This window comes from Pteropus medius, unplaced genomic scaffold (assembly GCF_902729225.1).
Source record: "Pteropus medius unplaced genomic scaffold, Ma_sr-lr_union100, whole genome shotgun sequence".
NCBI classification, from domain to species: domain Eukaryota; kingdom Metazoa; phylum Chordata; class Mammalia; order Chiroptera; family Pteropodidae; genus Pteropus; species Pteropus medius.
The window spans coordinates 17,131,115-17,156,439 of record NW_024354875.1 but is presented as its reverse complement, the minus strand read 5'-3'; the positions used below and the strand labels follow the sequence as shown (position 1 = coordinate 17,156,439).

Genomic DNA, 25,325 nt, shown 5'->3' with positions numbered 1-25,325 from the left:
CCCCACTTCTTCAGTGTTATGTCCTTAGGGAGACTTTGCTGACCACTCTTTTTTCTTTCCTAAAGTTATTTTATTTACAACACATCACAAATGCTTGCTCTATCTTATAGCTTTTGTGTTTATTCTCTGTCCCTTCTACTGCTCTAAGCTCCAAAAAGATAAGTCTGCCTTTTCAACCCTTTCAGCCCTTTAAATACAGAACCTACCACGCTACCTGGCTCACAGTTCTGTCCAATAAATATTACTAAAATGAGCAAATGAATATGTCTACAAACAGCTCCTCAGCATGATAGTTTAGGTATTTCCCCATATAGGCATACCTCATTTTGTTGTGCTTCGCAAATATTACATTTTTTATAAATTGAAGGTAATACCCTCCACTAGCAAAAAAGATTATGACTCACTAAAGGCTCAGATGATGATTAGCGTTTTTTATCAATAAAGTATTTTTAAATTAAGGTATGAACATTTTTTTAGACATAATGCTATTGCACACTTAATAGACTATAGTACAGTGTAAACATAACCTTTATGTACACTGAGAAACCAAAAAAATCATGTGACTTGCTTTATTGTAATATTCACTTTATTGCAGTGGCCCAGAACCTAACCCACAATATCTCTTGGTTAGGACTATTTATGGAAAAGCACAAATGATAGCCTTCCTTTATAAAGGAGGATGTGCTTGATGAAACCTACATTATGTCAGCTAATGACATTTGCATGCTTCCTTCTTTGTTTTCAGTTGAACTACAAGGTGGAGGGGGAGAAACTGAAGCACAAGTACACTATAGACTCCGACTTGCCTCAGTTTATTCAAGCCAAGGTCAATGCCCTCAACATGAGCGATGTGAGTATTTGTCCTGGCGTCAGTCTAATATTGCTAACGTGGGCCTCTGGTTTCCAGTTCTGGGTAACTGTAGCAGTGAGAATTTTAAGGGAATAAAGTTATTTTATTTACAACACATCTCTCTGTTGGAAGAGGTCATAGAGAAAATATGACCACCAGTTGGCCCAAGAGCTGGACCCGGGCAATCGCAGGCTCCTCACCCTCTTCCTTGTCCTTAGAATGTATGTTCTGCCCACCGTTTCCACAGCGGGAGCCATTTTCAAGGGCACAGCTTTGCAAGAACAAAGTGCTGTTGAGACTATCTGGACGGTATATGTAACTGAATCCCGTTAAAGCCTCTATATAAACTTCTAAGATTCTGGTGGGCAGGTGGGGAGATCTACTATGAGACCACCTAAAACAAGCCTCACTTGAGTTCCCTTGCTTATTAAACCCACACCTACCAATCTAGAGTGGTCTTCCTCTTTCTTCACTTTCTCCTTGCCCTCTGTGCACAGGGGCCAACCAATAGCCTTCAGATTGGACTCATATCATAGAATTTGAGACTAGAGGCTATCATAACATTTTGCTTAGTGCAGACTTTTCCAAACGGTAGACTATGACTCATTAGTAGGTTACAAAATCAATCTAGTAGGTTGTGTTCCATTTTTTTTAAAAAAAGTGGAACAAACTGGGATACACAAGATTGGAAAAATGCTGTAGTGCAGAGTCATTCTTCCGAATGTTTTAGTCTTTCTTTTATCTCCAAATAAACATTTTTTTGGTAGTAATTTCTATGCTTTTGATTTATTTAATTTTTTCTCCTGCTTTTACAGATAATATTTAAACATTGAGGTTAATTAAAATTGGGTGTTACTACATCTAAATTTTTTATTTTAGCATCCATATCTTTCTGTAATTTTAAATGCTTTATTATTTAAAAAATAAGAAAGTGAAAATATCACATGCTTATAGAAAAGTTGGAAATATAGAATATTATAAAAAAATAAAATCTATTATCTCACATTCAAAGCGTTACTTTTCAATTGCTTTGTTATGCAAACATATACATTTTTAAAGCAGGTGAGATCATACTGTGTATATAGTTAATGATTTTTAAACGAATCTGATGGATACATAAAAGATGAACCAATAGCTCTAATTCTATGAATTCTCTTAATAGAAAGGGATATGTTTTATAAGACATGTTTTATAAGCAATATTTTGGCATCTTGTTTTATTCTTCTTTTAATTATGTCAAATAATATAATAAACTTTCTTTTTTTCAAGGCTTATTATACAGCAGACTGGAAGAAAACCCTTGCTAAGGGCTATGATTTGAGAACAGATGCCATTCCAATTGTTGCTGCAAAAAGTTCAAGGAATATTGCTAGTGATGTAAGTCTAATTTGAAAGTAGTAAACTTTCTTTCTCTACACTTTAAAAATCTTTACATGGTTGTGAGGCTACATGAGACATAATATTCCTATTCCTAATAGGAAGCAAATAAAAAGTTATAATCTAAAAATATTTTCTAATATCCTAAGTTGCAATGATTTTTTATGTTGCTTCACTTTAAAACCTTTAAGAACTCAATATAGTTTTTAGAAAGAAGAAAATTCTTTTTTTTAACTTTGAAATATTTGAAATGCTCATTAGCATCATTATGAACTTGAAAACTGCTTTTTATTTGAATTTTGTCAAAAATAGCCTTGCTATACTAAAATGTCCCTAAATTAGGGACGTCTCAAAGTATTTTTTAATAATATAATTTCCACAAGAAAAAAGTTGGTGAAATATTGAAAACCAGGAAGAATTATAGATTAAATGACAAGATTTTAGTTACTTAATTAATTACTTTTTAAAAATTAAGTTATGTTTTTTATGTGAATTGATATAATACCTTGATAAAGTAAAAACTCATTCAGTTGGGTGAGTTTGTATATGGCTTTTGCTGAAATTTACTCAGGATTATGCAAATACTTTATAATGTGATGCAAATTAATAATGGAAACCGGTAATAAAAAAAATACACCAAATCCTTAATAAACATACTTTTTAGGAACCTCTGAGTATATACAAATAATCCATTACGAATAAACTAGATATAAACTGCAAATTATTTGACTTTAAATTATCCTCAGAGCAGATCTCAAGACTATCCATTAGAAATAATTTGCCAGTTGTTAATTTAAAAATACTAAAACACTAGATTCAGATTGCATTTGGCTATTGCTTAATTGTTATATAAATTCAGTTTAACATCAGTATTTCTTGCAACTCACGCTATCAAACTTCTATCTGCCCTTCTTTTTCATATAGTTCAAATATAAACAGGCCTACGAGAAAGCCAAAGGCAAGCAAATTGGATTTCTCAGTCTTCAGGATGATCCTAAACTGGTTCACTACATGAATGTAGCCAAAATACAGTCAGATCGTGAGTACAAAAAGGGCTATGAAGCCAGCAAGACCCGATATCACACACCCTTGGATATGCTCAGTGTGACAGCTGCCAAGAAGTCTCAGGAGGTTGCTACCAACACCAACTACAGACAGCCCTTCTACAACTACACTCTGCTGCCAGATGCCTTGAGTGTGGAGCACTCCAGGAATGCAATGCAGATCCAAAGTGATGTATGTAATGATCAATGGGTTGTCAGGATAGAAGTATTCATTTGTAGCTGGTGGGAGGGAAGAATGAGAAATCAGCGATTCCGTTCACTTCATCCTAAACCTGGCTAGACCTACTGTAATTTGGGATCCTCTCCAGAATTTGGAGTTTTAGGATTTTACTCATCTGAACTACATGTAGCTTCTTTGGGGGTTATATAATATATATATTATATAATATTATTTGGGGGTTTATATTATTTGGGGGTTATATTATATATATATTAAACTTTGGATATATCCTTAAAAAACTAAGAGGTTCAAATGGGTGCTATATAATATGCTTTCTAGTGAAAAATTCTGTTCACTTTTCCCCTAAGAAAGTTAATTTTTAAAGGAATTATTATTGGGTCAGGATTTCCTGTTCAAAACCACCATGAATGCAATCACTTTTATAATTAATTTTTCTAAAAGATGATAAGGACTAAAGAGTAGATTATTCTCCTCCAACTCCTTTTCTCTTATTTTTGATAATTAATATATCATCTAACCAAAGAAACCCCAGCCTTGACTCTTTCTGAAATGAAAATTTCCTTTTTATTTTAAAGAATCTATACAAATCTGACTTCACCAACTGGATGAAAGGAATCGGCTGGGTCCCGATAGAGTCACTGGAAGTGGAGAAGGCAAAGAAAGCAGGAGAGATTCTTAGTGAAAAGAAGTATCGCCAGCACCCCGAGAAGCTGAAGTTCACGTATGCCATGGACACAATGGAACAATCACTTAACAAAAGTAACAAACTGAATATGGATAAGGTAAGGACTCAACTGCTGGCCTCAGCCCGAGAGCTCTCTCGGTGCTCGTGCCATCGAGCCTGGCAGTGCCACTATGATCTTTGTCAGCATTTTAATCTTTCTGATGGTCCTGGTGGCAGCGGTGGTGGTGAGACGGGGCATTCTATAACATTTATCATGTCTAGAGAGCTCTCATAGTGACCATGCTGAGAGTGTGACAAAACCACAAAACCCATATAGTGTGAGATTGGGCAAGATGGTATTTATTGTTTCAGTGGAAAACCCTTGTTTGATCCCTTTTTTTTCTTCATGTGTCTAGTCTCATCAGCATATCTTGCTATTTTAACCATTTTCCAATATCAGACTTAACTTTTCTACCATGGAGTTATGAGTCTCTTCCTTTAATAACACTACTACAAACTTGTTCTGCTGTACAATCATGTGCATGCCCATCTTGTTGTAGAGGCGCTACACTGAAAAATGGAACAAAGACAAGACCACCATTCACGTGATGCCTGATACACCAGACATTTTACTCTCCAAAGTAAACCAAATCACCATGAGTGATGTAAGTAGATTAACACCAATGACAAAGCAACAACAAAAGTGGGGGAGAAGTTGAAGGGAGACAATGTTTATGAAATGTCTGTCTTCTGCATGCCAACCACTTTGAAATCAGAATCCCTGTTCTTACCCAAATAACAAGATCCTGGTTTTTCCATTTCATCATTTAGAAACTGTACAAAGCTGGCTGGGAAGAAGAAAAGAAGAAAGGATATGACCTGAGGCCAGATGCCATCCCAATAATGGCTGCAAAAGCCTCTAGAGACATTGCCAGTGATGTAAGTGCTTCCACTGGACCTTCTTTAAGCTGAGCCAATAAGAGCCAATGAACCAAGTTTATGTGTATTCAGGACCTGCAGTCAGCCCTCCCCATCTGGGTGGGACCATCTTCCCATGTAACTAATACACAAGACACATCCCTTTACCCAATCCAAGGACCCTGTAATCATTCATTCATTATTTAATGTAAAAAGTGACTGGATCTTGTTAAAACAAGTTCCTTTTAGAGTATTCAAATCATTTATAGGCAATTCTAAGCAAGCATAGGGATGCAAGCTACAAATTTTATCTAGGAGACCCATGACCAGCCTCTTTCCTGAATTTAAAGGTGCACCATGAAAAATTGTGCCTGCGGGCTTTTCTGCCGGTTAGACAGCTGAATGGGAAAAGCTGTTTTCTAAAGCACCCTAAAACAACTTATTTCCACATCTCTTTGAGTAATTCTGAGATCATTCTTTTTTTCCCCCATGGACTCAAGTCTGAAAAAATTTGAAGTAAAAGGATTTTGCTTCCTGCCCACTGTGAGCTCCTTTCTCTCTAATTTTAGAGTAGTTCTATAACTACACCTGTGACAAAGCTAATGGCATCTAGTAAATTATATTTTGTTCTCTTTCCTCCACTATGTTCATCACCATACTTTCTTTTCTGTCCACAGTTCAAATACAAGCAAGCCTACGAAAAAACCAAAGGGAAACATATTGGCTTCCGGAGCCTAGAAGATGACCCCAAGTTGGTGCACTTCATGCAGGTGGCCAAGATGCAGTCAGACCGGGAATACAAGAAGGGTTATGAGAAGTCCAAGACATCTTTCCATACCCCAGTGGACATGTTCAGTGTGGTGGCAGCCAAAAAGTCCCAGGAAGTGGCCACCAATGCCAACTACAGGAACATCATTCATACCTACAACATGCTTCCCGATGCCATGAGCTTTGAATTGGCCAAAAACATGATGCAGCTTCAAAGTGATGTATGTGACAGCCACACCATTTGCAGAGCACTTACTCTGAATAATAAGCAAATCATATATGACAATAAGTAATGATATTTTGAAAATCCTGAAAGAAATCTTGTGTCATTTCCCAATGAAGTGTTTCATTTTTTAACCTTAGATTGAATTGATTTCTTTTAACAAAAGGAGACCAATTTTAGAAACGAAGTCTTATTTTCTACTATTATTGCTATGAGCATTGTTGGATGCTAGATTCAGTAATAGCAAATAAAATTTGCTTCAGAAAGAATGTGTTGGAGGAAATAATGTCTAACAAAGAGAGTCAGAAGCATAAAAGTCTCCTGATAAAGGAGTAAGAGGGAAAGCAGAAAGTCAGATGACTTGATGGCTCCTGCCCCTCACTCCCAACCAGTTTTCATTCCGCTACATCCAACTTTGTAATCAATCACCTATCTTACTTACTGAGGAAGTATTGAGGAGGTGACAGCTGCAGCAGCCATTAGAATAAATGTGAGGAAGACACAGACAGTAAAGAGCCAAGAATTCAGCTATAGAGGACATTTGGTGGCTGAGGGAAGCGATTTAAATTACCAACCAAAAGCAGGCCATGCCAAGCCTATATTTCTCTTTGAGAATGTAAGAACTGAGCTATTACTTGCTGGGTAGGTACGTAAGTGCACAAATGAAAGCAACTATGAATAGTTGTAGAGGAAAATGTCAGAGTTGAGATGAGAAAACTGAAATTTCCACAAAGTACCAGTGAGGTTTCTGGTATACCTGACGGAGATGTAACTAACAGTGGTAGCTGATCCAAGACATAGCAAAAGAGAGAAATAGGGCCCCCATAAGTCAACTATTGACCAAGGGAACTTGGCAATTTTTATAAGAAAGTTAAGCCAGCATAGTCACCTTTCTTCTAATAGTCACATGGTAGATTAATCTATTTGGTATTTTGTAGCACTTTTTCTTTATGAGGGCATCGAGGAAAACAAATCGCAAAGGTATTACTGCTTATTTTTAATTTTTCATGCAAATAAATGTAAAAAAGACAAAGTTTGGGGATAAAAACTGTTGAAGTTCAATATACTGTTGGTTGAAAACTAAAGTGGAACTTATGGAATATTGAATACCCACTCCTGGTTCTTAGAAGTTTGGTTCACTCTTGAACTTTTCCTCTTTTGCAGAATCAGTATAAAGCTGACTATGCTGACTTCGTGAAGGGTGTTGGGTGGCTCCCTCTGGGCTCCCTGGAGGCTGAGAAAAACAAGAAAGCCATGGAGATTATCAGTGAAAAGAAGTACCGCCAACACCCAGACACTTTGAAGTATTCCACATTGATGGATTCAATGAACATGGTTTTGGCCCAGAATAATGCAAAAATTATGAACGAAGTAAGTCTTTAACAATGTAGTATTTCTTATGCATCAGGAAAACAGCCAGGCATATCTTCCATTTAATCTATAGATTTTGCTAACAGTTTTAGGGCATCATAATTAATGTTTACTCTGCCTTGCAATGGGGTCTTACAGTTTAAAAAAGATAGGAATTAGTCCTAATTAGTGGTCCTCCAAATGTTCAGTGTATCGCTCTACCCTACAGACAGAAAATAAATATGAACTCTGTCTTTTAATGCAAACCTTGAAAATGAGCTCTGTTTGTTTAAGATGAGGTTGATTCAAAGTTCACAATGCTGAATCAGCACATTGTTTGCCTGATAACAGCTGGGTGTTGCAGCCCACTATCTGCTTTGATAGGATCAATGCAGACTCCTAGATCACATGGCTGTAGCAGCATATTGAGCTAGGACCTTCTCCGGGCAATCATGAGGGCAATTATTCTCCACCAGTAGCTCCTTAGATCAGTAATTATTCCGGCCTTTGGAAAAGCTTTGCTGTATTTTTACATTCCTTAGCCATACGTTGATATCAGCGCCAAGAAGCACACATCAAACTTGGACATCTCTTTCTAAGTTACGAATAACAGAGTAATTACCAGTAGCACTGGTTATATTGTGTGGATCACAATTTAAATGGCATCGGTTAGCAAAAAAAGGGGGTAATTATTTGGACTTTAACATTAAACAGTTGCAGAAAATGACGGTCTGACTTGCACTAGATAGAGCTAAGTCTCGATGAGTAAATCCCCTGGAGTCTCTAAGAGAGAAAACAGATTCGTCAGGAAGACCAACCTCTTTGAAAGGGACTCACATAAAAGACAAAGCACAAATCTCAGTGCCCCTTTAAGATGTGGAATTTAAACTATTACAAACATACATTTATTTTTTTACAATGTTAATGATTACCATTTCAGAATAATGATGCCAAGATAAGATTTATGAACTAGCAAATACTAACACTGAGAGATAGCTTAATGATCAAGTTGGATCCTCTGATAGCAGAGTTGAGCAAATCGCAGCCCAGAGAGGCAAGGTACCTCCCCTAAAGACACACAGAAGGTCAACCACTGGGTCTGGACTAGAACTGAACTCTGATGCCTGGTTATTGCTCTTTCCACTAGAATTGTACTCTCCAGTACTATAACCACTAGCCACATGTGGTGATTTACATTTAAATTAATTAAAATTTTGCATATCATCTATGGCTGCTTTTACACTATAGCAGCAGTTAGTTGAAGAGTTAATCACAGAAATCCTCTGGCCTACGAAGCCTAAAATATTTACTATCTGGCCTTTACAGGAAAAGTTCATCAAACTCTCATCTAGAAGAAAGCTCTAGAAGAAGTTTTGTTTGTTTTCTAACTAAATTTGGCCAAAACAAAGAGATAGCATTTTTCTCCTATCAGATTTGCAAAGACTAAAAAGTTGTGTTATGTACCATGTTGACAAGGGAGGTTATGCTAATGTAAACTTCTAATCTAGAGTTTGCTAATATTTGTTAAAATTAAATACTTACATGTCCATACCCTGCAGAAATCCTTAAATATGTGCAAAGATATACATACATACTTATACACAAATAAATGATAGTTTTTGCAGGTTAGAGTCTCTAAAAGGAGATGCTGAGATGAAATTTGGATTCAGTACCTGTGGGAAAGAGAACTGGGAAGGATGAGTCTAACTGTGATATAGGCCCTACAAAGCCGAGGCCTATCCCACAGGGGGCTCTCAAGTGCACAGGTCCTACCAGATGTGTCCTGCATTGGGTGGAATGGCCAAGCCTTTATGCCCACACTTTGATGAGTCACTAGATGTGGCCACCAGGGAAGAGTGTGCTCTTAAGTAAGAGAGCAAACCCTGAAGCAGGTGACAACTGGAGGTTGTCCATCAATAGTTAGGGCAAAACGTCCTTCCTTGAATGGGTGTCTGGGTGGTGCATCTTCAGGTCCACCACAAAGATCATGGAACCATTGCTTGTAATATAAAAAGACTGGAAACAACAAATTATGTGTCTTTCAATAGAGAACTGGTTAAATCAACTAGGTTATACCTCCTCATGGAATACTATACAGGTCTTTAAATGAATGAAGTAAATTATTTTAAGAAGGTTAAAAGTTGTCTAACCTATATTATTATGTTTTACATTACCTCATTTGTAATTTAAAAAGGACTGTATGAGAGCTTTAATGTGCATAGAAAGTTTTAAGTTGGAGATGCTAGGCTGTCAAGTAGGAGGATGGGATATTTTACTTTCTGTTTACATCCTCTCTATTTTCTTGCTTGAGTGAGCACCTTTTCCATTTAAATTTATAAAAATAATACCTATCTAAAAAATACACAAAATATTGACATTTATATACAATGATATATATGTACTCAGCGAGGCTCTTTTGAAGATTTTAAATACTAACTTGCACTGGTTTTCATTTGTTTGTTTTTACTTTCTAGCACCTCTACAAACAAGCCTGGGAAGCTGACAAGACCAAAGTCCACATCATGCCTGACATCCCTCAGATTATTTTGGCAAAGGCAAATGCAATTAATATGAGTGATGTAAGTATAATTCCCCCTGTTGTAATCTTTGTTTCCCACCCATTTGAACCAGTAAAAACAAATAAACTAGTTAATATGTATCAATTATGAGAGTGAATATTTTGAAAATAAGAGTAGGAATCCACAAATGAGAATCTTTCTCTTTCTATCTTGCTTTGCTAAGAGTTGGAGTTGGCTTCTCAATGGGAATTGTGCGCAACAATTAGGAATTTGAAGGGCAGGTAGATTTTGTTTCAGGGGCAGATCCTCTTCTTCAAACTAAGAGACTTGGCGAGAAGAGAGGGCTTGAAGCTTAGGGGAAGAGAAAAAAGAATTGAGAAACCTAGAGCTTTATTCTTAGGGAGTTCCTCCATCAGACTTTTGAAATAGTTCTAAAGAGGGGATCTTGGGAAAATGGAGAGGGAAGATGAACATTTTGAAGAATTTGGAGCAAGCCTCATAACAAGAAATGTGCGACAATGTTAGAAAATGCATGTGTTTTATTTCACTTTTTTTCATCCTAACCATAATTGCTAGGAAATCCTCTAATCATACCAGTTTTTTTTCTTGGCTTAGCTTGAATATGCAGGGATTTAAGATTGCTAACTTCTTTTTGTAGTGTAGAACCCACGCAATTAAATAAATAAAAGAGTCAATTGTAAAACAATGAAATTTTGGTATAAGAATATGGCTGTTTTGTAGTCTTCTCATGACCGTTTGATAAAATGACTCAATAAGAATCTACTGGTTTTCACATTTTTAAAAAGCGTATTTAGAACCCAATAAAAACCAGGAACTTTTACTTTTTCTGGTAATTTCTTAAAGATATGTTTGAGTTTGTAATAGATTTTTTTCCAAACACAATTATGTTCTTTGTGAAAACATTTAGCCATTGAACCACCAATGAAGTATTCTGCTCAAAAATAAAAATGATGCCACAGTGTTAGTTTACTCATTTAAAATAAATACAGGCTTTCCTATTTAGAAGAAAACTTTCCTTGCCTCTCTTTACAGAAACTCTACAAACTTTCTTTGGAAGAGTCTAAAAAGAAAGGTTACGATCTCAGATCTGATGCAATTCCTATCAAAGCTGCCAAGGCCTCAAGAGATATTGCAAGTGATGTAAGTCTGAAAGAGAGCAGTCACCTGGCTGGGGCAGGGGGATGGTTCTAGTTCATTAAAATAATAAGGGCTGAGTTCTGGAAACATTGAGTGGATAAAATATGGGAGAAAAAAATGTCTGCTAATAGTAGTTTCATTCTATTCTGGGAATTCTTAACTTTGCTCGTTTGTTTTCTCTGGTATTTAAAACAAAAACCAAAAACCAGAATACTAACCAGATTATAACTACATAGATATCTGCTCTCTGATTCATCAGACATAGGTGAATTTACTTGAACTCTGCCACCAAGGCTATGGCCTATAGAAATCAAAGCCTTTCACCAGGTTTTCTTGCTGAAAGATGTATTATTCTTGTCTGCTGCCTCTTAGGATCTGTCTTGATAACAGGATGTCTCATAAAGTGATGTGCTAGGGTGCTGATCTTTTGGGTTCATGGTAACTGTTTATTAAATAATTGAGAATTTCGCAAACCAGTCGTTAAACTGTTGATGGCTTGACATCAGCCATGATGGGAGTGCTTATACCACAGAAATTGACAAACTCTGAAAATTAGAGCTCCCCCACCCTGCCAGAGAGCTGGTGTGCCAACACACCACTGCCATAATACATTATCTGTTTGAAACTCAATTTTTTCAGTCAGTTGTTTCCACAAGAAATCCACTCACAGTGAATATTTAATGGTTTGAGGGTAATGAGCGGAGCACATTTCAGAGTACTCTTTCCTTAGCCACCTACCCAGTTATACTTTTTCTCTCCTACTCTGTCTCTGTTCTTCATTTTTCCTACATATCCATCCCTATCCCACTCCTACATTGTCCTAGAACTCAAAATTCTTCTCCCTCTATTATGCTGGGGGAATTTGGCTGTCCCAGATCCTACTCCTCTAATTTACACACTCGAACCCACAAGACATAGGCAGAATGTATTCACGTATCAGGATCTCCCTTCTATTGAGGGAAGTTAGGTGATAAATACTAAAATTTCTTCTTCATTGTACCAATATAGAAAGTCTTCAAAGAAAGGAAGTTCCATAAATATAAAGCTACTCTAAAATTATAACTTGTATCTCATAACTGAGATTATTCTCATCAGTAAAAGACTGGTTGGACAATTTCTCATGGAAGCATTAAGCTGATTAGAACATTCTACTTATTTCTTTCATTTGCCATACTCTTATTACCTCCTAAATGTCTCTTTAAAAGTAAAAGCGGAGTATATGTGGAAGTCAGTGTGGTGTATCATCACAAGATCTGGGTTCTAATCCTTAATGACCTTAGCAAGTCACTCACCATTCTGGCTTTCAGCTCATCTGTGAAATGGGAGAAGTAATAATAACTTTGCTATCTACCTCACAGGGTATAGTTGTATCAAGTTACACAAATATGAAAAATGTGTTTTGTGAACCATGGAATTCTATATAAGTATTACTTTTATGAAATACAGAATGTTGACACTAGAAAGATTTCAAGTCAAGGGAATTGCTCTGAATAAATATTCACATTTTCTTCACAGTATAAATACAAATACAATTATGAAAAAGAGAGAGGGAAAATGTTTGGTTTCCGCAGTCTTGAGGATGATCCCAAATTAGTCCATTCCATGCAAGTGGCTAAGATGCAATCTGATCGGGAGTATAAGAAAAACTACGAGAAAACAAAGACCAGCTACCACACCCCTGCCGACATGCTCAGTGTCACGGCTGCCAAGGATGCCCAAGCCAACATCACCAACACCAACTACAAGCACCTGATTCACAAGTACATCCTCCTTCCAGATGCCATGAATATCCAGCTGAGCAAGAATATGAATCACATACAGAGTGATGTAAGTCTTTTTTCCTTCCAGGTGATGGTTGGATTCCCAACATGGGAAAGGAGATTACAGTTCTCTATGCCATACTATTGTGTCTAAATTGGTAAGATAAAGTAGATTTGCCTGTTCTCTTTATAGAATGAATATAAGCAGGACTACAACGAATGGTACAAAGGGCTTGGCTGGAGTCCAGCTGGTTCCCTAGAAGTGGAGAAGGCCAAGAAAGCAACTGAATATGCCAGTGATCAGAAATACCGCCAGCACCCTAGCAACTTCCAGTTTAAGAAGCTGACTGACTCCATGGACATGGTTCTTGCCAAGCAGAATGCACACATCATGAACAAGGTAGAAAGAACAGTCACTCTTCCACACAACTCCCAACAAGGGAAGGCTAGCAGCCTCTGGTTCTTGTTTGGGAAATTTAGTTCGGGTCCTCCACCTCTGCTAGGCAGTGGCAAACAGTTCCAGAGGACACCTGCACACTATTTTCTTTTGCTGCTTGCCAGTAATTTTTATTTCTCCCGCCCTTCTAATTGAGTTAAGAATTATTTGTTTTGTTAAAATTATTATATCTTAAATGCTTTTAATCCATTCTAGAAGATAGAAAATATCTAAAAGGTTATTTTTTAAGATCTGAGTTTGTTTTTGGTGTCTTTTCTGAATTATATACCACTTTAGTTACTAAATTCATTTAATCTAATTCAAATTGTGTGCATTCAAATATTCTGCTATTTTTTTTTCTTTCTGGTTTGTCCTAAAAAGTTATTTAAATATCAAATGTCTTTTTTTTTTTTTTTTAACTTTCTAGCACTTATACACCATTGATTGGAACAAAGACAAAACCAAGATTCATGTGATGCCCGACACACCAGATATTTTACAAGCCAAGCAGAATCAAACTCTGTACAGTCAGGTAAAGCAACATAAAAATTTGGCTTGACATTAACTAAACTTATTAAGTGATGTAATGGTAGAAAATTGATATTAATGTTTAAAAAATGAAAATGAGTGACTTAAACTGGATATCCTAGAGATGTTGCAAAATATGTGCTTAAAAGCAAGAGCTTCAACTATGATTGTATGTTCCATGGAGGTGGGTACTGTGCCTATTTTGTTTTTCTCACTACTCATTGTGTTTGGCACAGAGTAGGAAATCAATAAATAATTGTTGAAAGAAAATATTGTATTAAACAGACCTCGTATGAGTTTTGGCTTTGCTGTTTATAAGTTGTATATTAGATCTACACCTTAGTTTTCTCATCCCTAAAATTGGGACCATAAAAGTGCCTATGACATTGAAGGACCAAATGAGAAATTCCATGTAAAACTCTCAGAATGGTGCCTGACACATAGTAAGTACTGGATGAATTTCAGCTGTTTTTATTATCATCCAGTTTTCAGATACAGGCATCCAATCAATGAATTCAACTCAGAAAATTTAACTCATTTATTGTACCTTATAAAAAGCATTTCATCATTTATTGCTTTTATCACTTAGATAATTAATATTTTTTATCTGACTTTTTTGTTATCAATTATTTTTAACATCTGTGTTCAAAATAGTAAGCCCAAAATAGTATACCAGGTATACCTGATATACCTGATATGCCCATATTGTGTCTGAACCGAAAAGGTCATGCTCAATTATATACCCGGAGATGAAGGATCTCAGAGCCAAAAGAAATCGAAGCCAGATCATGTGATGCCAAGTCACTGCGCTATTGAACAGCTTGTTTGCTTTTATCCCTGTATCTTTAGACATGAGGGAGATGGTCTGATCTCTATTCTCTAGGTAAATTTTCGTTCAGTAATCTGTTGAGGTTTTAATATATACTGAATGATGCTAAATAATTTCTTTAATTTTCAGAAATTCTATAAACTTGGATGGGAAGAAGCTTTGAAGAAAGGCTATGATCTCCCAGTTGATGCAATTTCTGTACAGTTAGCCAAAGCTTCAAGAGATATTGTTAGCGATGTAAGTATTAGTTTGACTTCGATAAGGATATATTTTTTATCTGAATCAGGTAACTTAATTCTGGTAACTATTTTTACAGATAGGCCACAACTTTCAAAATGTTTTGCCCTCTCCTTCTTTTCTCCTACCTTCTTTACATACCCAAAATGTGCTCTTCTGTCTCAAAATATCAAAAAATATCAAAAAAGGGGGCTTTGTGAATAGAGGTTGAGCCAGAAACCTACAAGACCCATTACACTAAGATGCTATGTTTTTAGACATTATAGAGGAAACAGAGATTTCAGTTTTCCACTAATTACCTGAAAATAATTTTTCTGTTTTCTATTTGTTCATTTTAGGCAAATTCAAAGTGCCAGATAATAAATAAACCTCGACAACCTGATACTGATAGATTTTTATATGCACATATTTAAAAATTAGCTGCCAATAATTTTTATTTAGGCCATCCTTGCATTTATGTAATTATAATAAACTAGCCTGGAGCACAGAAAATACAGGAAGTTTCAAGAAGTTAGGTTTAGTGTCCAAAGGGCTTAACTTATCTGTTCCAAAATTCAGAAAAGAAGGATATTCTCTCTCTCTAAGGCAAAGCTGTCCAATCTTCTCGTTATAATTGAAAAGAGTAGTAAATTTGGTGAATAAACTAGATTTGGTTCCTATTAATTAATTAAATGTTTACAAATATTTGACTTAGACAGTCTGCATATAGATAAACATATTGTTTTGTTAATTCCAAGAATTAACGAAATTCAAGGGACCTTCATTATAGAGAATAAATGACCAGAATTTCATAGGGAAGTACAACCTCTTTATCAAAATCTTTAAAACTAAACAAAACAAGGATTTGGTTTAGAGAGATGGACTGTCTAAAAATAGAATCTGACAATGAATTCTAAGAATATAAGGAAAGATTCTCCCTGATTCAGTTATTTTGTGGCACTCCAGAAGCGTAGTTACTTAGATGATGTATTATAACCCCCTCTCCGGCTTGCAAGTCAGTAACTCATTAAAATGAGTCAATGTGGTGATGAACCTAGAGAAATAATAATGCTTGCATGTTCCCCAGAAAGCTGACTCATTTTCATTTAATTTTATGTGCTTCCCATAAGGTAAAGATAGTTTAGGATTTGAAGGCATAGTGTCAACAATTTGCAAGTAACACAATATTTGATATAACTAATTTCTTTCCATGTGAATCTATTAGTTAGAAACTTTTGAAATCTTACTCTAAAATTAAATTAACTATAAGTAAGCTTTCCCACATTGTAGAGATTGTATCTCCTCTCAGTTCCAAATAGTTCTTGTATCTATAAAATTTAAGGAAATTAGAGCTATTTTTATGAATACTTAATTTAATAAATTAAAATCACATAATTAAGTGTTTGAAGATTGAACTTAAAGTTTATTTAATCCCATCTCCCACTTAGTATTCTGACTTCTCTGCATCTCCAACAGATAGTCAACCAATATGTGGATACTTACAAATATGAAAGTTTTTGTGTCCTTCAGAACAGGTTATTTCCTTATTGGATCATTTTCTTATTTCAAACTTAAATATACTACTGATCAACTCTAGGTCTGTGTACTAGAACCCCACAAAGTAGCTTATTTTCTCTTTCACCTGATATCTCTTCAAACATTTTGAGTTTCTTACTTATTCTTCTTTGGTTTCAGTTTCATAAGTCCTTCAAATCTTCTGATCATTCTATTTGAAATTTACTCTATTTTTTAAAAATAGAGTGCCTCAAAACTTAGTGGTTTTTTTTTTCCCCCATTACAGAAGGTTAAGCCAAAGTAAATGAGCTTTTAACTTGCCGTTATCTGTGCTTCTACAGAATCTGTGATAGTACATTTTTATAAGCAGTTTTGTTAGATTACCCATTTTGAGCTTATGATCTTAAACTCCTGTGTATTTTTAATATACATAACCATGAAGATGGATGTCAAGAGAGTAGAACCTACCTCCTCCATGAGGTGTAATGTGTGCCCAGCATCTAGCATCATGTTAATGCTATTATTACTATATTATTACTATCACTATTGATATTGTCATCTACTACTAATGAAAATTTTCCCAATTGAATCTAAATATTGGATTTTATTTTTACTTTTTAAATTTATGTAGTTTATTTTGACTCATGTTGGCAATATGTTGAAATCTTATGGAATTTTCTAATCTAACATATTTTACTGTTTTTAGCCATATGTGCATGAAGATATGGATCCTGAATAGGACAAGTTTGTATGACATAACCATATGGAAAACCATTAAACGTCCCGCTGCTTAATAAATTAATCTACACTATTAGACTTGTTCATCAAGTCCTGAATCTTCCTAATTTTTCTGCCATTCAGCTCATACATTTCCATTATTCTAAAAAGGATATCACAGTGCTTTATCGCTTTATCAAACACTATCCCAAAGTCAGCATACACAATGCTAGCACACCCCAAAATATATTTCTGCCTCTATCTGGAATTAATTTCTCAACACAACTTCTCTGGATGCTCAGCTATATTGCATTTCTTTGGAAGCCTCCAATTAATTTTTTTCATTCTTACTAAATTAACATAGACATCCTTTCTCTGATTTCATTTTGGAAAACAGACATGTAAATAAAGCAAACTGAGCTTAACTTAACCTCTCTCTGTTAATGTTAATAAAAGAACTGTTTGCTCTGATTTCAGTTCAAATATAAACAAGGCTATCGTAAGCAACTTGGCCACCATATTGGATTCCGGAGTCTGCAAGATGATCCAAAGCTTGTGTTGTCCATGAATGTAGCCAAAATGCAGAGTGAAAGAGAATACAAGAAAGATTTTGAGAAGTGGAAAACCAAGTACACCAGCCCAGTGGACATGCTGGGAGTGGTGCTGGCCAAGAAATGTCAGGCTTTGGTCAGTGACGTGGACTACAAGAACTACCTGCACCAGTGGACGTGCCTGCCCGACCAGAACGATGTTATTCAAGCTAAAAGAGTTTATGAACTACAGAGTGAGGTGAGCGTCTATTAAATCTAATAGTTTACATATTATTTCCTATCTCATATGAGTAGCCATTCAGTCATAGAGAGACAAAAGCTAGAAAGAGAAATTAATTTTGAGTATGTAAAATGCATCTGTTTGTAATGCATAGAATCACCTGAATCAAGGGTCCATATGAGTATGAGATTTTTGATGACTTGCTTTGTATTTTCACAGAATCTGTATAAGTCTGACCTTGAGTGGCTGAGAGGCATAGGGTGGAGTCCTCTGGGTTCTTTGGAGGCAGAAAAGAATAAGCGGGCATCAGAAATCATCAGTGAGAAGAAATATCGTCAGCCTCCAGACAGAAACAAGTTCACCAGCATTCCGGATGCCATGGAAATAGTTCTGGCAAAAACTAATGCCAAAAATAGGAGTGATGTGAGTAACTCTTTGGAAATAGATTAAATAAATTATAGTGCCTGATACCTGATAGGTGCTTAATAGCATTTTCTTAATAAATTAGAATAGCACAGCATCACATCACACAGCATAGCACAACACAGCATAATGTTTTATATTTGGTTGCTTCATTTGAATTATCAACTACACTGGATTATGTAAAAATGGGTTAGTATCATTTTTGTCACCCAAAGTTTGCTTGCTTATTTATTTATTTATCCAAAATGTAATGAGGAAACTATTGAACAAATATTCTTTTGTCTTTGAAACTTGAATGCATTAAAGACCCTAATTTTTTGTCTTTAGTATAGCGCATATGAAAGAGAAATATTCTGAGTATCTTACACAGGCACAAAGAAATATTATAAAGTGATTATAAAGCATTTTGTTTAGCTGAGTCAAGATACATAGAACATGAACACACACACACACACACACACACACACACACACACACACAATATCCCATCTTTAACTTATTTCCTTCTCCAATACTGACACCAGTGTCTGGCATGTGATAGATCCTCAATAAATATTTATTGAATACAATAAATGAAAATAAAATAAATGAAAGATAACAGTATAGAGTAATTTTATGAACAGAGAGAAAGATTACTCATTGCTCAGAACATAACCCTGAAAATTACAGAAAGTTGAATTGTGTGCACTGAGATTCTGGAACAGTTAAGAAAGTTTAAATAGATGTACAGTAATAACCATTTGAATCTTAGAAGGATCTAAATATATATAATGTGCCATATAGTTTACCTATATCATATATATATTAATTTTCACATATTATATGTAAGCCCATAATCAGCTTTTAGTAAGCATTGATAAATTGCAGCTCCACTCTCCCCAGTCAACCCCTCGCAGACTTTTTGCAATTTTGACATCCAAAACTTATATTAAATGCTAACTATTATGAATGTTCAAGTTTTCATTTCTTCTTTATTTTTATGATGGCAATTTGAATCCAACAGGCTGACTAATAAAGCAACAAATTTATTCAAAATATTTCCCCTGTTGGAATCCAAGTTCTTTTTCTCTCTATGAAAAGGGGCTGTTTACAAAGCTCTGAACTAATAAGGTTGCCAGGAGAACAACCCTGGATCATGAAATTTATTAACATCAATGTCTCAGGACAGACCTCCCTAACAGTGTGACCTGGTTACTGGAATGCTGAGATACTGATCCCCTCAGGCCTCAGGAGAGGGCGCCCTGGATCCTTGAGCCTGCTGTCTCTCTTTTTGAATAGACTAATACATCTATCTTAGTATAAACAAATATTAGCATTTTCTCTCTTTTCCATGGAGTGAAAGTGACACATGCCTTTAAAGAAATGGTCCAACTTAATTGTTCTCAACCAAGAACAATTTTGTTCCCATAGGGGCATCTGGCAACACAAAGACCTTTTTGTTTGTCACAACTTGAGGGTGGCATGCTACTGGCATCTAGTGGATAGAAGTCAGTGATGATGGAAACACCTCAGAATATAAAGGACAGCCCCCTCTCCCTACCCTTAAGAAACATCCAGTATACAACACCAATAGTGCTGAGGTGAAGAAATTCTGGTCTTACTTAATCAGAAAGCTTGATAAAGAAACAGGATAAATGTGTATGGAAATTCACAAGCCTTGCTTTGTTTTTGTCCCGAAGGTTTTAATCGGCTTCTCTCAGATATTTGGACTGTAGTAAGCATATTCAGGAAGAAGTGCCAACAAGTACCACATTGAATGCCTCAAAGGGAGATTGACAAGTCTAATGAGTCTAAAGTCACTGAGACTTTTAAAATTTTTATATTGAAAAAATTTCGGACATACAGAAAAGTTGCAAAAATACTACAAATAAATTATATATACATATATACAATATATGTGTATATACGCATATATATCTTCACCCAGATTCCCTAATTGTTAACATTTGCCACATTTGCCACATTTTTTCTCTCTTCCCTTCTTTCCTTCTTTTTCTTTCACATATACCTTCATGATGCCACTATATCCCTAAATACTCCACGTGTATTTCCTGAAAACAAGAACATTCTCTTACATAACCACACATAACCCCAGTGCAATGATCAAAATCAGGAAATTAATGTTGAAACAATTCTAGTCTACAGAATTTATTCAATTTTACCACCAATGTCTTTTATACAAAATAAAAGAAGTATTTTCTGGATCCAAGATCCAATTAAAGGTCACACATTGAATTTACTTGTCATGTCTAGCCTCCTTGAATCTGGACCGGTTCCTCAGTATTTCTTTGTCTTCCAAGTCCTTGACATGTGTGAAGAACATGGGCCAGTTATTTTGCAGAATCACCTTCAGTTTGGGTTTGTCTGGTATTTCCTCATGATTAGATTCAGGTTTTGTATTTTTAGCAGGATAACATATGTTGTATCCTCTTCCATACATCATATCAGGAGGTACATGATACCAATTTGTCCCATTACTGATCATTTTAACTTTGATCACTTGGTTAAAATGGTGTCTCCAGGTTTCTCCATTGTCATTACTATTGTATCCTTTGTAATTGATAAGTATCTTGTGGTAAAGTTCTCTGACAACGTAAACATCTTGTTTTTCATTAAGCTTTAACCTCCTACTTTTAGGAAATCAATGAGATTTTCATTTGGGTCTTCTAGTCTCCTGTGAAGAAGACAGAAGATGGCTCTGGGACATATAAGAGTTTTTGATAAATTCTCATACAGAATTTTCCTTTTGTGAATCCTAATCCCCCAAATAATTATGAGGTATAACTATAACTAATAAACCACTTAGGAAATGAAACTCCCTAATTTCTAGATATACCTTGAATATGTCATATTTAGAGAAAAGAGTCCGTCTCTCAATTAAACGCTGAGGGAAACTCACAATTCAATAGATCAAGAACTGCTGCTCTATTTGATGATCTTGTCAAAGGCTCCAGTAACTTGAGTTGATTTCTTAGAGACAGAATTATTTGTAACTTAAAAAGATAATCTATAATCTATATTTGGAAAGACTGTTATGTCCCAGATAAGTCAAGAAATACTATACCTATTTTCTGCTTATGTTATTTGCTTATGCAATCAATTATGCTTAATTTAGATGAATTCAGGAATCCTGTTTGAAGTTAACTATGTCATTCACTAATCTAACAACACCATTGAAAAACTCTTTTTTCTCATTTTAGAGACTTTATAGAGAAGCTTGGGACAAGGACAAGACTCAAGTCCACATCATGCCAGATACACCTGACATTATTCTGGCTAGAGCAAACTTAATTAACACAAGTGATGTGAGTTTCCAATTCAGCATGTGTTTTCAGAAAGTTCATTTTAATTGCTTCTAAGGCAGTGAATTTATTCAGAAGTTATTTTGAATGCCTGAATCATTTTCATTAATAAATGACATGTGACTTCCTTTTTTGCTTTTTAAAAATATTTATTTACTTACTTATTTCTATTCTTTTTAAGTTAAATTTATTAGGGTGACATTGGTTAATAAAATCATATGGGCTTCAAGTGCACAATTCTATAATACATCATCTGTATATTGCATTGTGTGTTCACCACCCAAAGTCAAATCTTCTGCCACCATATATTTAACCCTTTTGCCCTTATCTACCTCCCCTTCTCTGCTCTTTCCCTCTGATAACCACTAAATCGTTGTTTGTATCTATGAGCTTTTGTTCATCTTATTCATTTGCTTTCGGTTTTATGTACTACATATGAGTGAACTTATATGGTTCTCAACTTTTTCTGTCCAACTTATTTCGATTAGCATGATGCTACACGTGACTTAGATTCTTCATTTAATGGCTTTTAGCTTGAACATAAAAATAATTGGCACTCCCTATCTCAGGCAGAGTTGGGGAATGTGTGCTGTCTGTTCCTTGTAGTCCATTGTTACACGTGTCATCATAACATAATGGTTTATAGCACTCTCCCCTATGTGGATAGGTGTCCTTGGGGACAAAGACAGCTACTGCTGGATCTGCAGTGTTTCACTAGTGTAGTGCCTGACACGTATAAAAGTCAATGAAATTTCAAAAGAATGAGCATCAAAAACTCATGCAGAAGAATTTCATTTTTACTTTTATTCTCATCATAGCATAAGCTCCTGAAATTTATAGACATAAAAATTAAATATTTTAAAGACAAATTCTAAACTCTAATAGAAAGGCCTTAACATTAAGCAATGGATTAGAGTAATACCACACACACACACACACACACACACAAATATGCATATAAACACAAGTCTAAGATCAACAGGCATTTGAAACAATCTGGTTTCTAGATAAAGTGCATTAAATTACATTCTCAATTATTTAGTTATGTAACGAATCTGAAAAACAAATTCTTTCACTTAAGCCTTTAATTTTTTTGAGCTTTGATATTTAAGTTTATTCTTCATTTAACTTTTAAAACACTGCAATAGTTGAATTCGCTTAAGCTTTTTAAATTCAATATTTAAACTTTCCTCAAAAAATGTCTTACATATTAAAAATTATGAAGGATTTTGTTACATACCTACAGATGTGATTCTACTTTGGACAGCCCTATATTGTGAAATAGACTCTATTTCACAATGTATTAGCTACATGGAAGAGACAGCCCTTTAGGCATGATTTTTTCCCCATTAGAGGTGTTAGATGGAAAGGCATTGCTCTTTTCTAACAAAATCTTTTAATGAAACACTCAAAGTTAATTGGAAAACCATACCTAAATGATATTTCATTTCATTTCTCTATCAATTTACTTCTGCTTTATCCTCATAAGCATTTAGCAAGAGCTGACATTTAATTTTGTTGATCTAGGTAATCGAAGAGCTTTTAAGTTTGAAACAGGATCATTAGAAATTAATGGGCATAATTTCCAATTACATTGAGTATTCTAGAGCACAGTTACTATTCCCATGGACTCTTAAAATATTTAGCACATTGGATTCATTATTCTGAAGTTTTTTGTGGAAAACAATTTTTCCCAAAGTGATCTTCATCTCTTAACAGAAACTCTACAGAATGGGTTATGAGGAACTGAAGAAAAAAGGCTATGACCTTCCCCTTGATGCCATACCAATCAAAGCAGCAAAAGCCTCCCGAGAAATTGCCAGTGAAGTAAGACTTTATCCCATTTATACTGATTGGATTGCAATTTATCACTTTGAAGCAGTCTCAATTTAATTTTAAATTAAATAAAATCTTTCAAGGAGTAAAAAATTAAAACAGAGTGGCATGATCCCAGTCATGCAGTGTGGGTTTAAGATAAGCTCAAGGATGCATTATTATGTATGGAATCTGTAGTTGGATTTAGCCTTAATCTTTCCTATCAGAAAAAGTAAATCTTTGGCTCTCCACACAGTGAAATATTTAGAGTTAATGTACTTTGTAATTTGCCACAAAGATGGCAACATAAATTAATCTTGAAAGGAATGAGATGAGGTTTTTTTCTTTAGTACAAGTACAAGGAAGGCTTTCGCAAGCAGCTCGGCCACCACATCGGAGCCCGCAACATCAAAGACGACCCCAAGATGATGTGGTCCATGCATGTGGCCAAGATCCAGAGCGACAGGGAGTACAAGAAGGACTTTGAGAAGTGGAAGACCAAGTTCAGCAGCCCCGTGGACATGCTGGGGGTGGTGCTGGCCAAGAAGTGCCAGACCTTAGTCAGTGACATAGACTACAAGAACTACCTGCACCAGTGGACGTGCCTGCCTGACCAGAATGATGTCATTCATGCTCGACAGGCCTATGAGCTCCAGAGCGATGTGAGTCTAAGATTTCTTTTTGGCCAACAAAACACCATGTATGCCTTCCTAAGCATCAATCTTCCCCCAAAGTGAGGGGAGCTGAGCTTACACAATAAAGGTCCATTTCTCTGGACTAATCCCCACACTCTATCTAGTCATCCAAACATCTGGAGGCACCATTATTCCACAAAGAAAAAACCATCAAAGTCCCCATTGCTTTAGTGGAAGCCTCTAGATTGTTGATCTAGGAGAGTTGGGTCGTTCTCTCCATGCTGATCTTTATGTTTTTCAAAATATTGCTTCTAATCTGAATGTTTTGTTGATATACAAGACATGCCAAATTTTAAAATTTCCCAAGAATTCAAGCATTAAAATATATAATGTAATATAAATAATATAAATTATAATATAATATAAATTTTATTTCTTTAGGGGGATATTGTTATGCTTATGTTTAGTGATTTGTCACTTACAATTTCAGAATTTATACAAGGCTGACCTTCAGTGGCTAAAAGGCATTGGCTGGTTACCTAGTGGTTCTCTTGAGGATGAGAAGAACAAGAGAGCTATGCAGATTTTGAGTGACCACGTTTACCGTCAACACCCAGATAAACTCAAGTTTTCTAGCCTTATGGATTCCATCCCAATGGTTTTGGCAAAAAACAATGCTATTACCATGAACCATGTAAGTCCTTTTTTTTTAATTGGGGAGGAGTATTAATTTTGTGTGTGTGTGTGTGAACACTGAAATTTATTTCTATGAAAGAAAAATTATATTCAATTCTTTTGCTTTGTAATAAAGTGATTTTTAAATGAGTATTATGCTTCTCACTGATCTGAAACATCTAGATCTGAAAGTGTCACAAATACCAACTCACAGAGCAGATTCTCTTTACTCTCATTAAGAATCGGATTATTTTTATGTATCTATTCATTACTGGTCTATACTAGTCATGGCTTTTTTTGTTCGTTTGTTTCAGCGCCTCTATACAGAAGCCTGGGATAAAGATAAAACCAGTGTCCATATTATGCCAGATACCCCGGAAGTTTTACTAGCTAAACAAAACAAAATAAATTACAGTGAGGTAAGCAATATATTCATGGTGCATGATGTACTTTCCTTACACTACATTTTATAAATCAAACTTATGATGACATGTCTATTTCAGAAACTATATAAACTTGGCCTAGAAGAAGCCAAGAGAAAGGGCTGTGATATGCGGCTAGATGCCATTCCCATTAGAGCGGCCAAGGCCTCCAGAGACATTGCAAGTGAAGTAAGTGTACCTGAAAAATT

The 25,325-nt window shown here is 35.4% G+C and overlaps 1 protein-coding gene across 1 annotated transcript in view; it reads left to right on the top strand.

Moving 5' to 3' along the window:
• NEB (nebulin) overlaps nt 1-25,325 on the top strand; it is a 191,705-nt gene that overhangs the window by 53,827 nt on the left and 112,553 nt on the right. The window contains exons 39-60 of the mRNA XM_039855663.1: nt 746-850; nt 2,120-2,227; nt 3,152-3,463; nt 4,048-4,254; nt 4,697-4,801; nt 4,968-5,075; nt 5,732-6,043; nt 7,210-7,416; nt 9,870-9,974; nt 10,968-11,075; nt 12,588-12,899; nt 13,026-13,232; nt 13,696-13,800; nt 14,755-14,862; nt 17,551-17,862; nt 18,064-18,267; nt 21,468-21,572; nt 23,289-23,396; nt 23,735-24,046; nt 24,510-24,713; nt 25,009-25,113; nt 25,198-25,305. Coding sequence (XP_039711597.1) covers nt 746-850; nt 2,120-2,227; nt 3,152-3,463; nt 4,048-4,254; nt 4,697-4,801; nt 4,968-5,075; nt 5,732-6,043; nt 7,210-7,416; nt 9,870-9,974; nt 10,968-11,075; nt 12,588-12,899; nt 13,026-13,232; nt 13,696-13,800; nt 14,755-14,862; nt 17,551-17,862; nt 18,064-18,267; nt 21,468-21,572; nt 23,289-23,396; nt 23,735-24,046; nt 24,510-24,713; nt 25,009-25,113; nt 25,198-25,305 — 3,867 coding nt within the window. The remainder of the gene's footprint in view (nt 1-745; nt 851-2,119; nt 2,228-3,151; nt 3,464-4,047; nt 4,255-4,696; nt 4,802-4,967; nt 5,076-5,731; nt 6,044-7,209; nt 7,417-9,869; nt 9,975-10,967; nt 11,076-12,587; nt 12,900-13,025; nt 13,233-13,695; nt 13,801-14,754; nt 14,863-17,550; nt 17,863-18,063; nt 18,268-21,467; nt 21,573-23,288; nt 23,397-23,734; nt 24,047-24,509; nt 24,714-25,008; nt 25,114-25,197; nt 25,306-25,325) is intronic.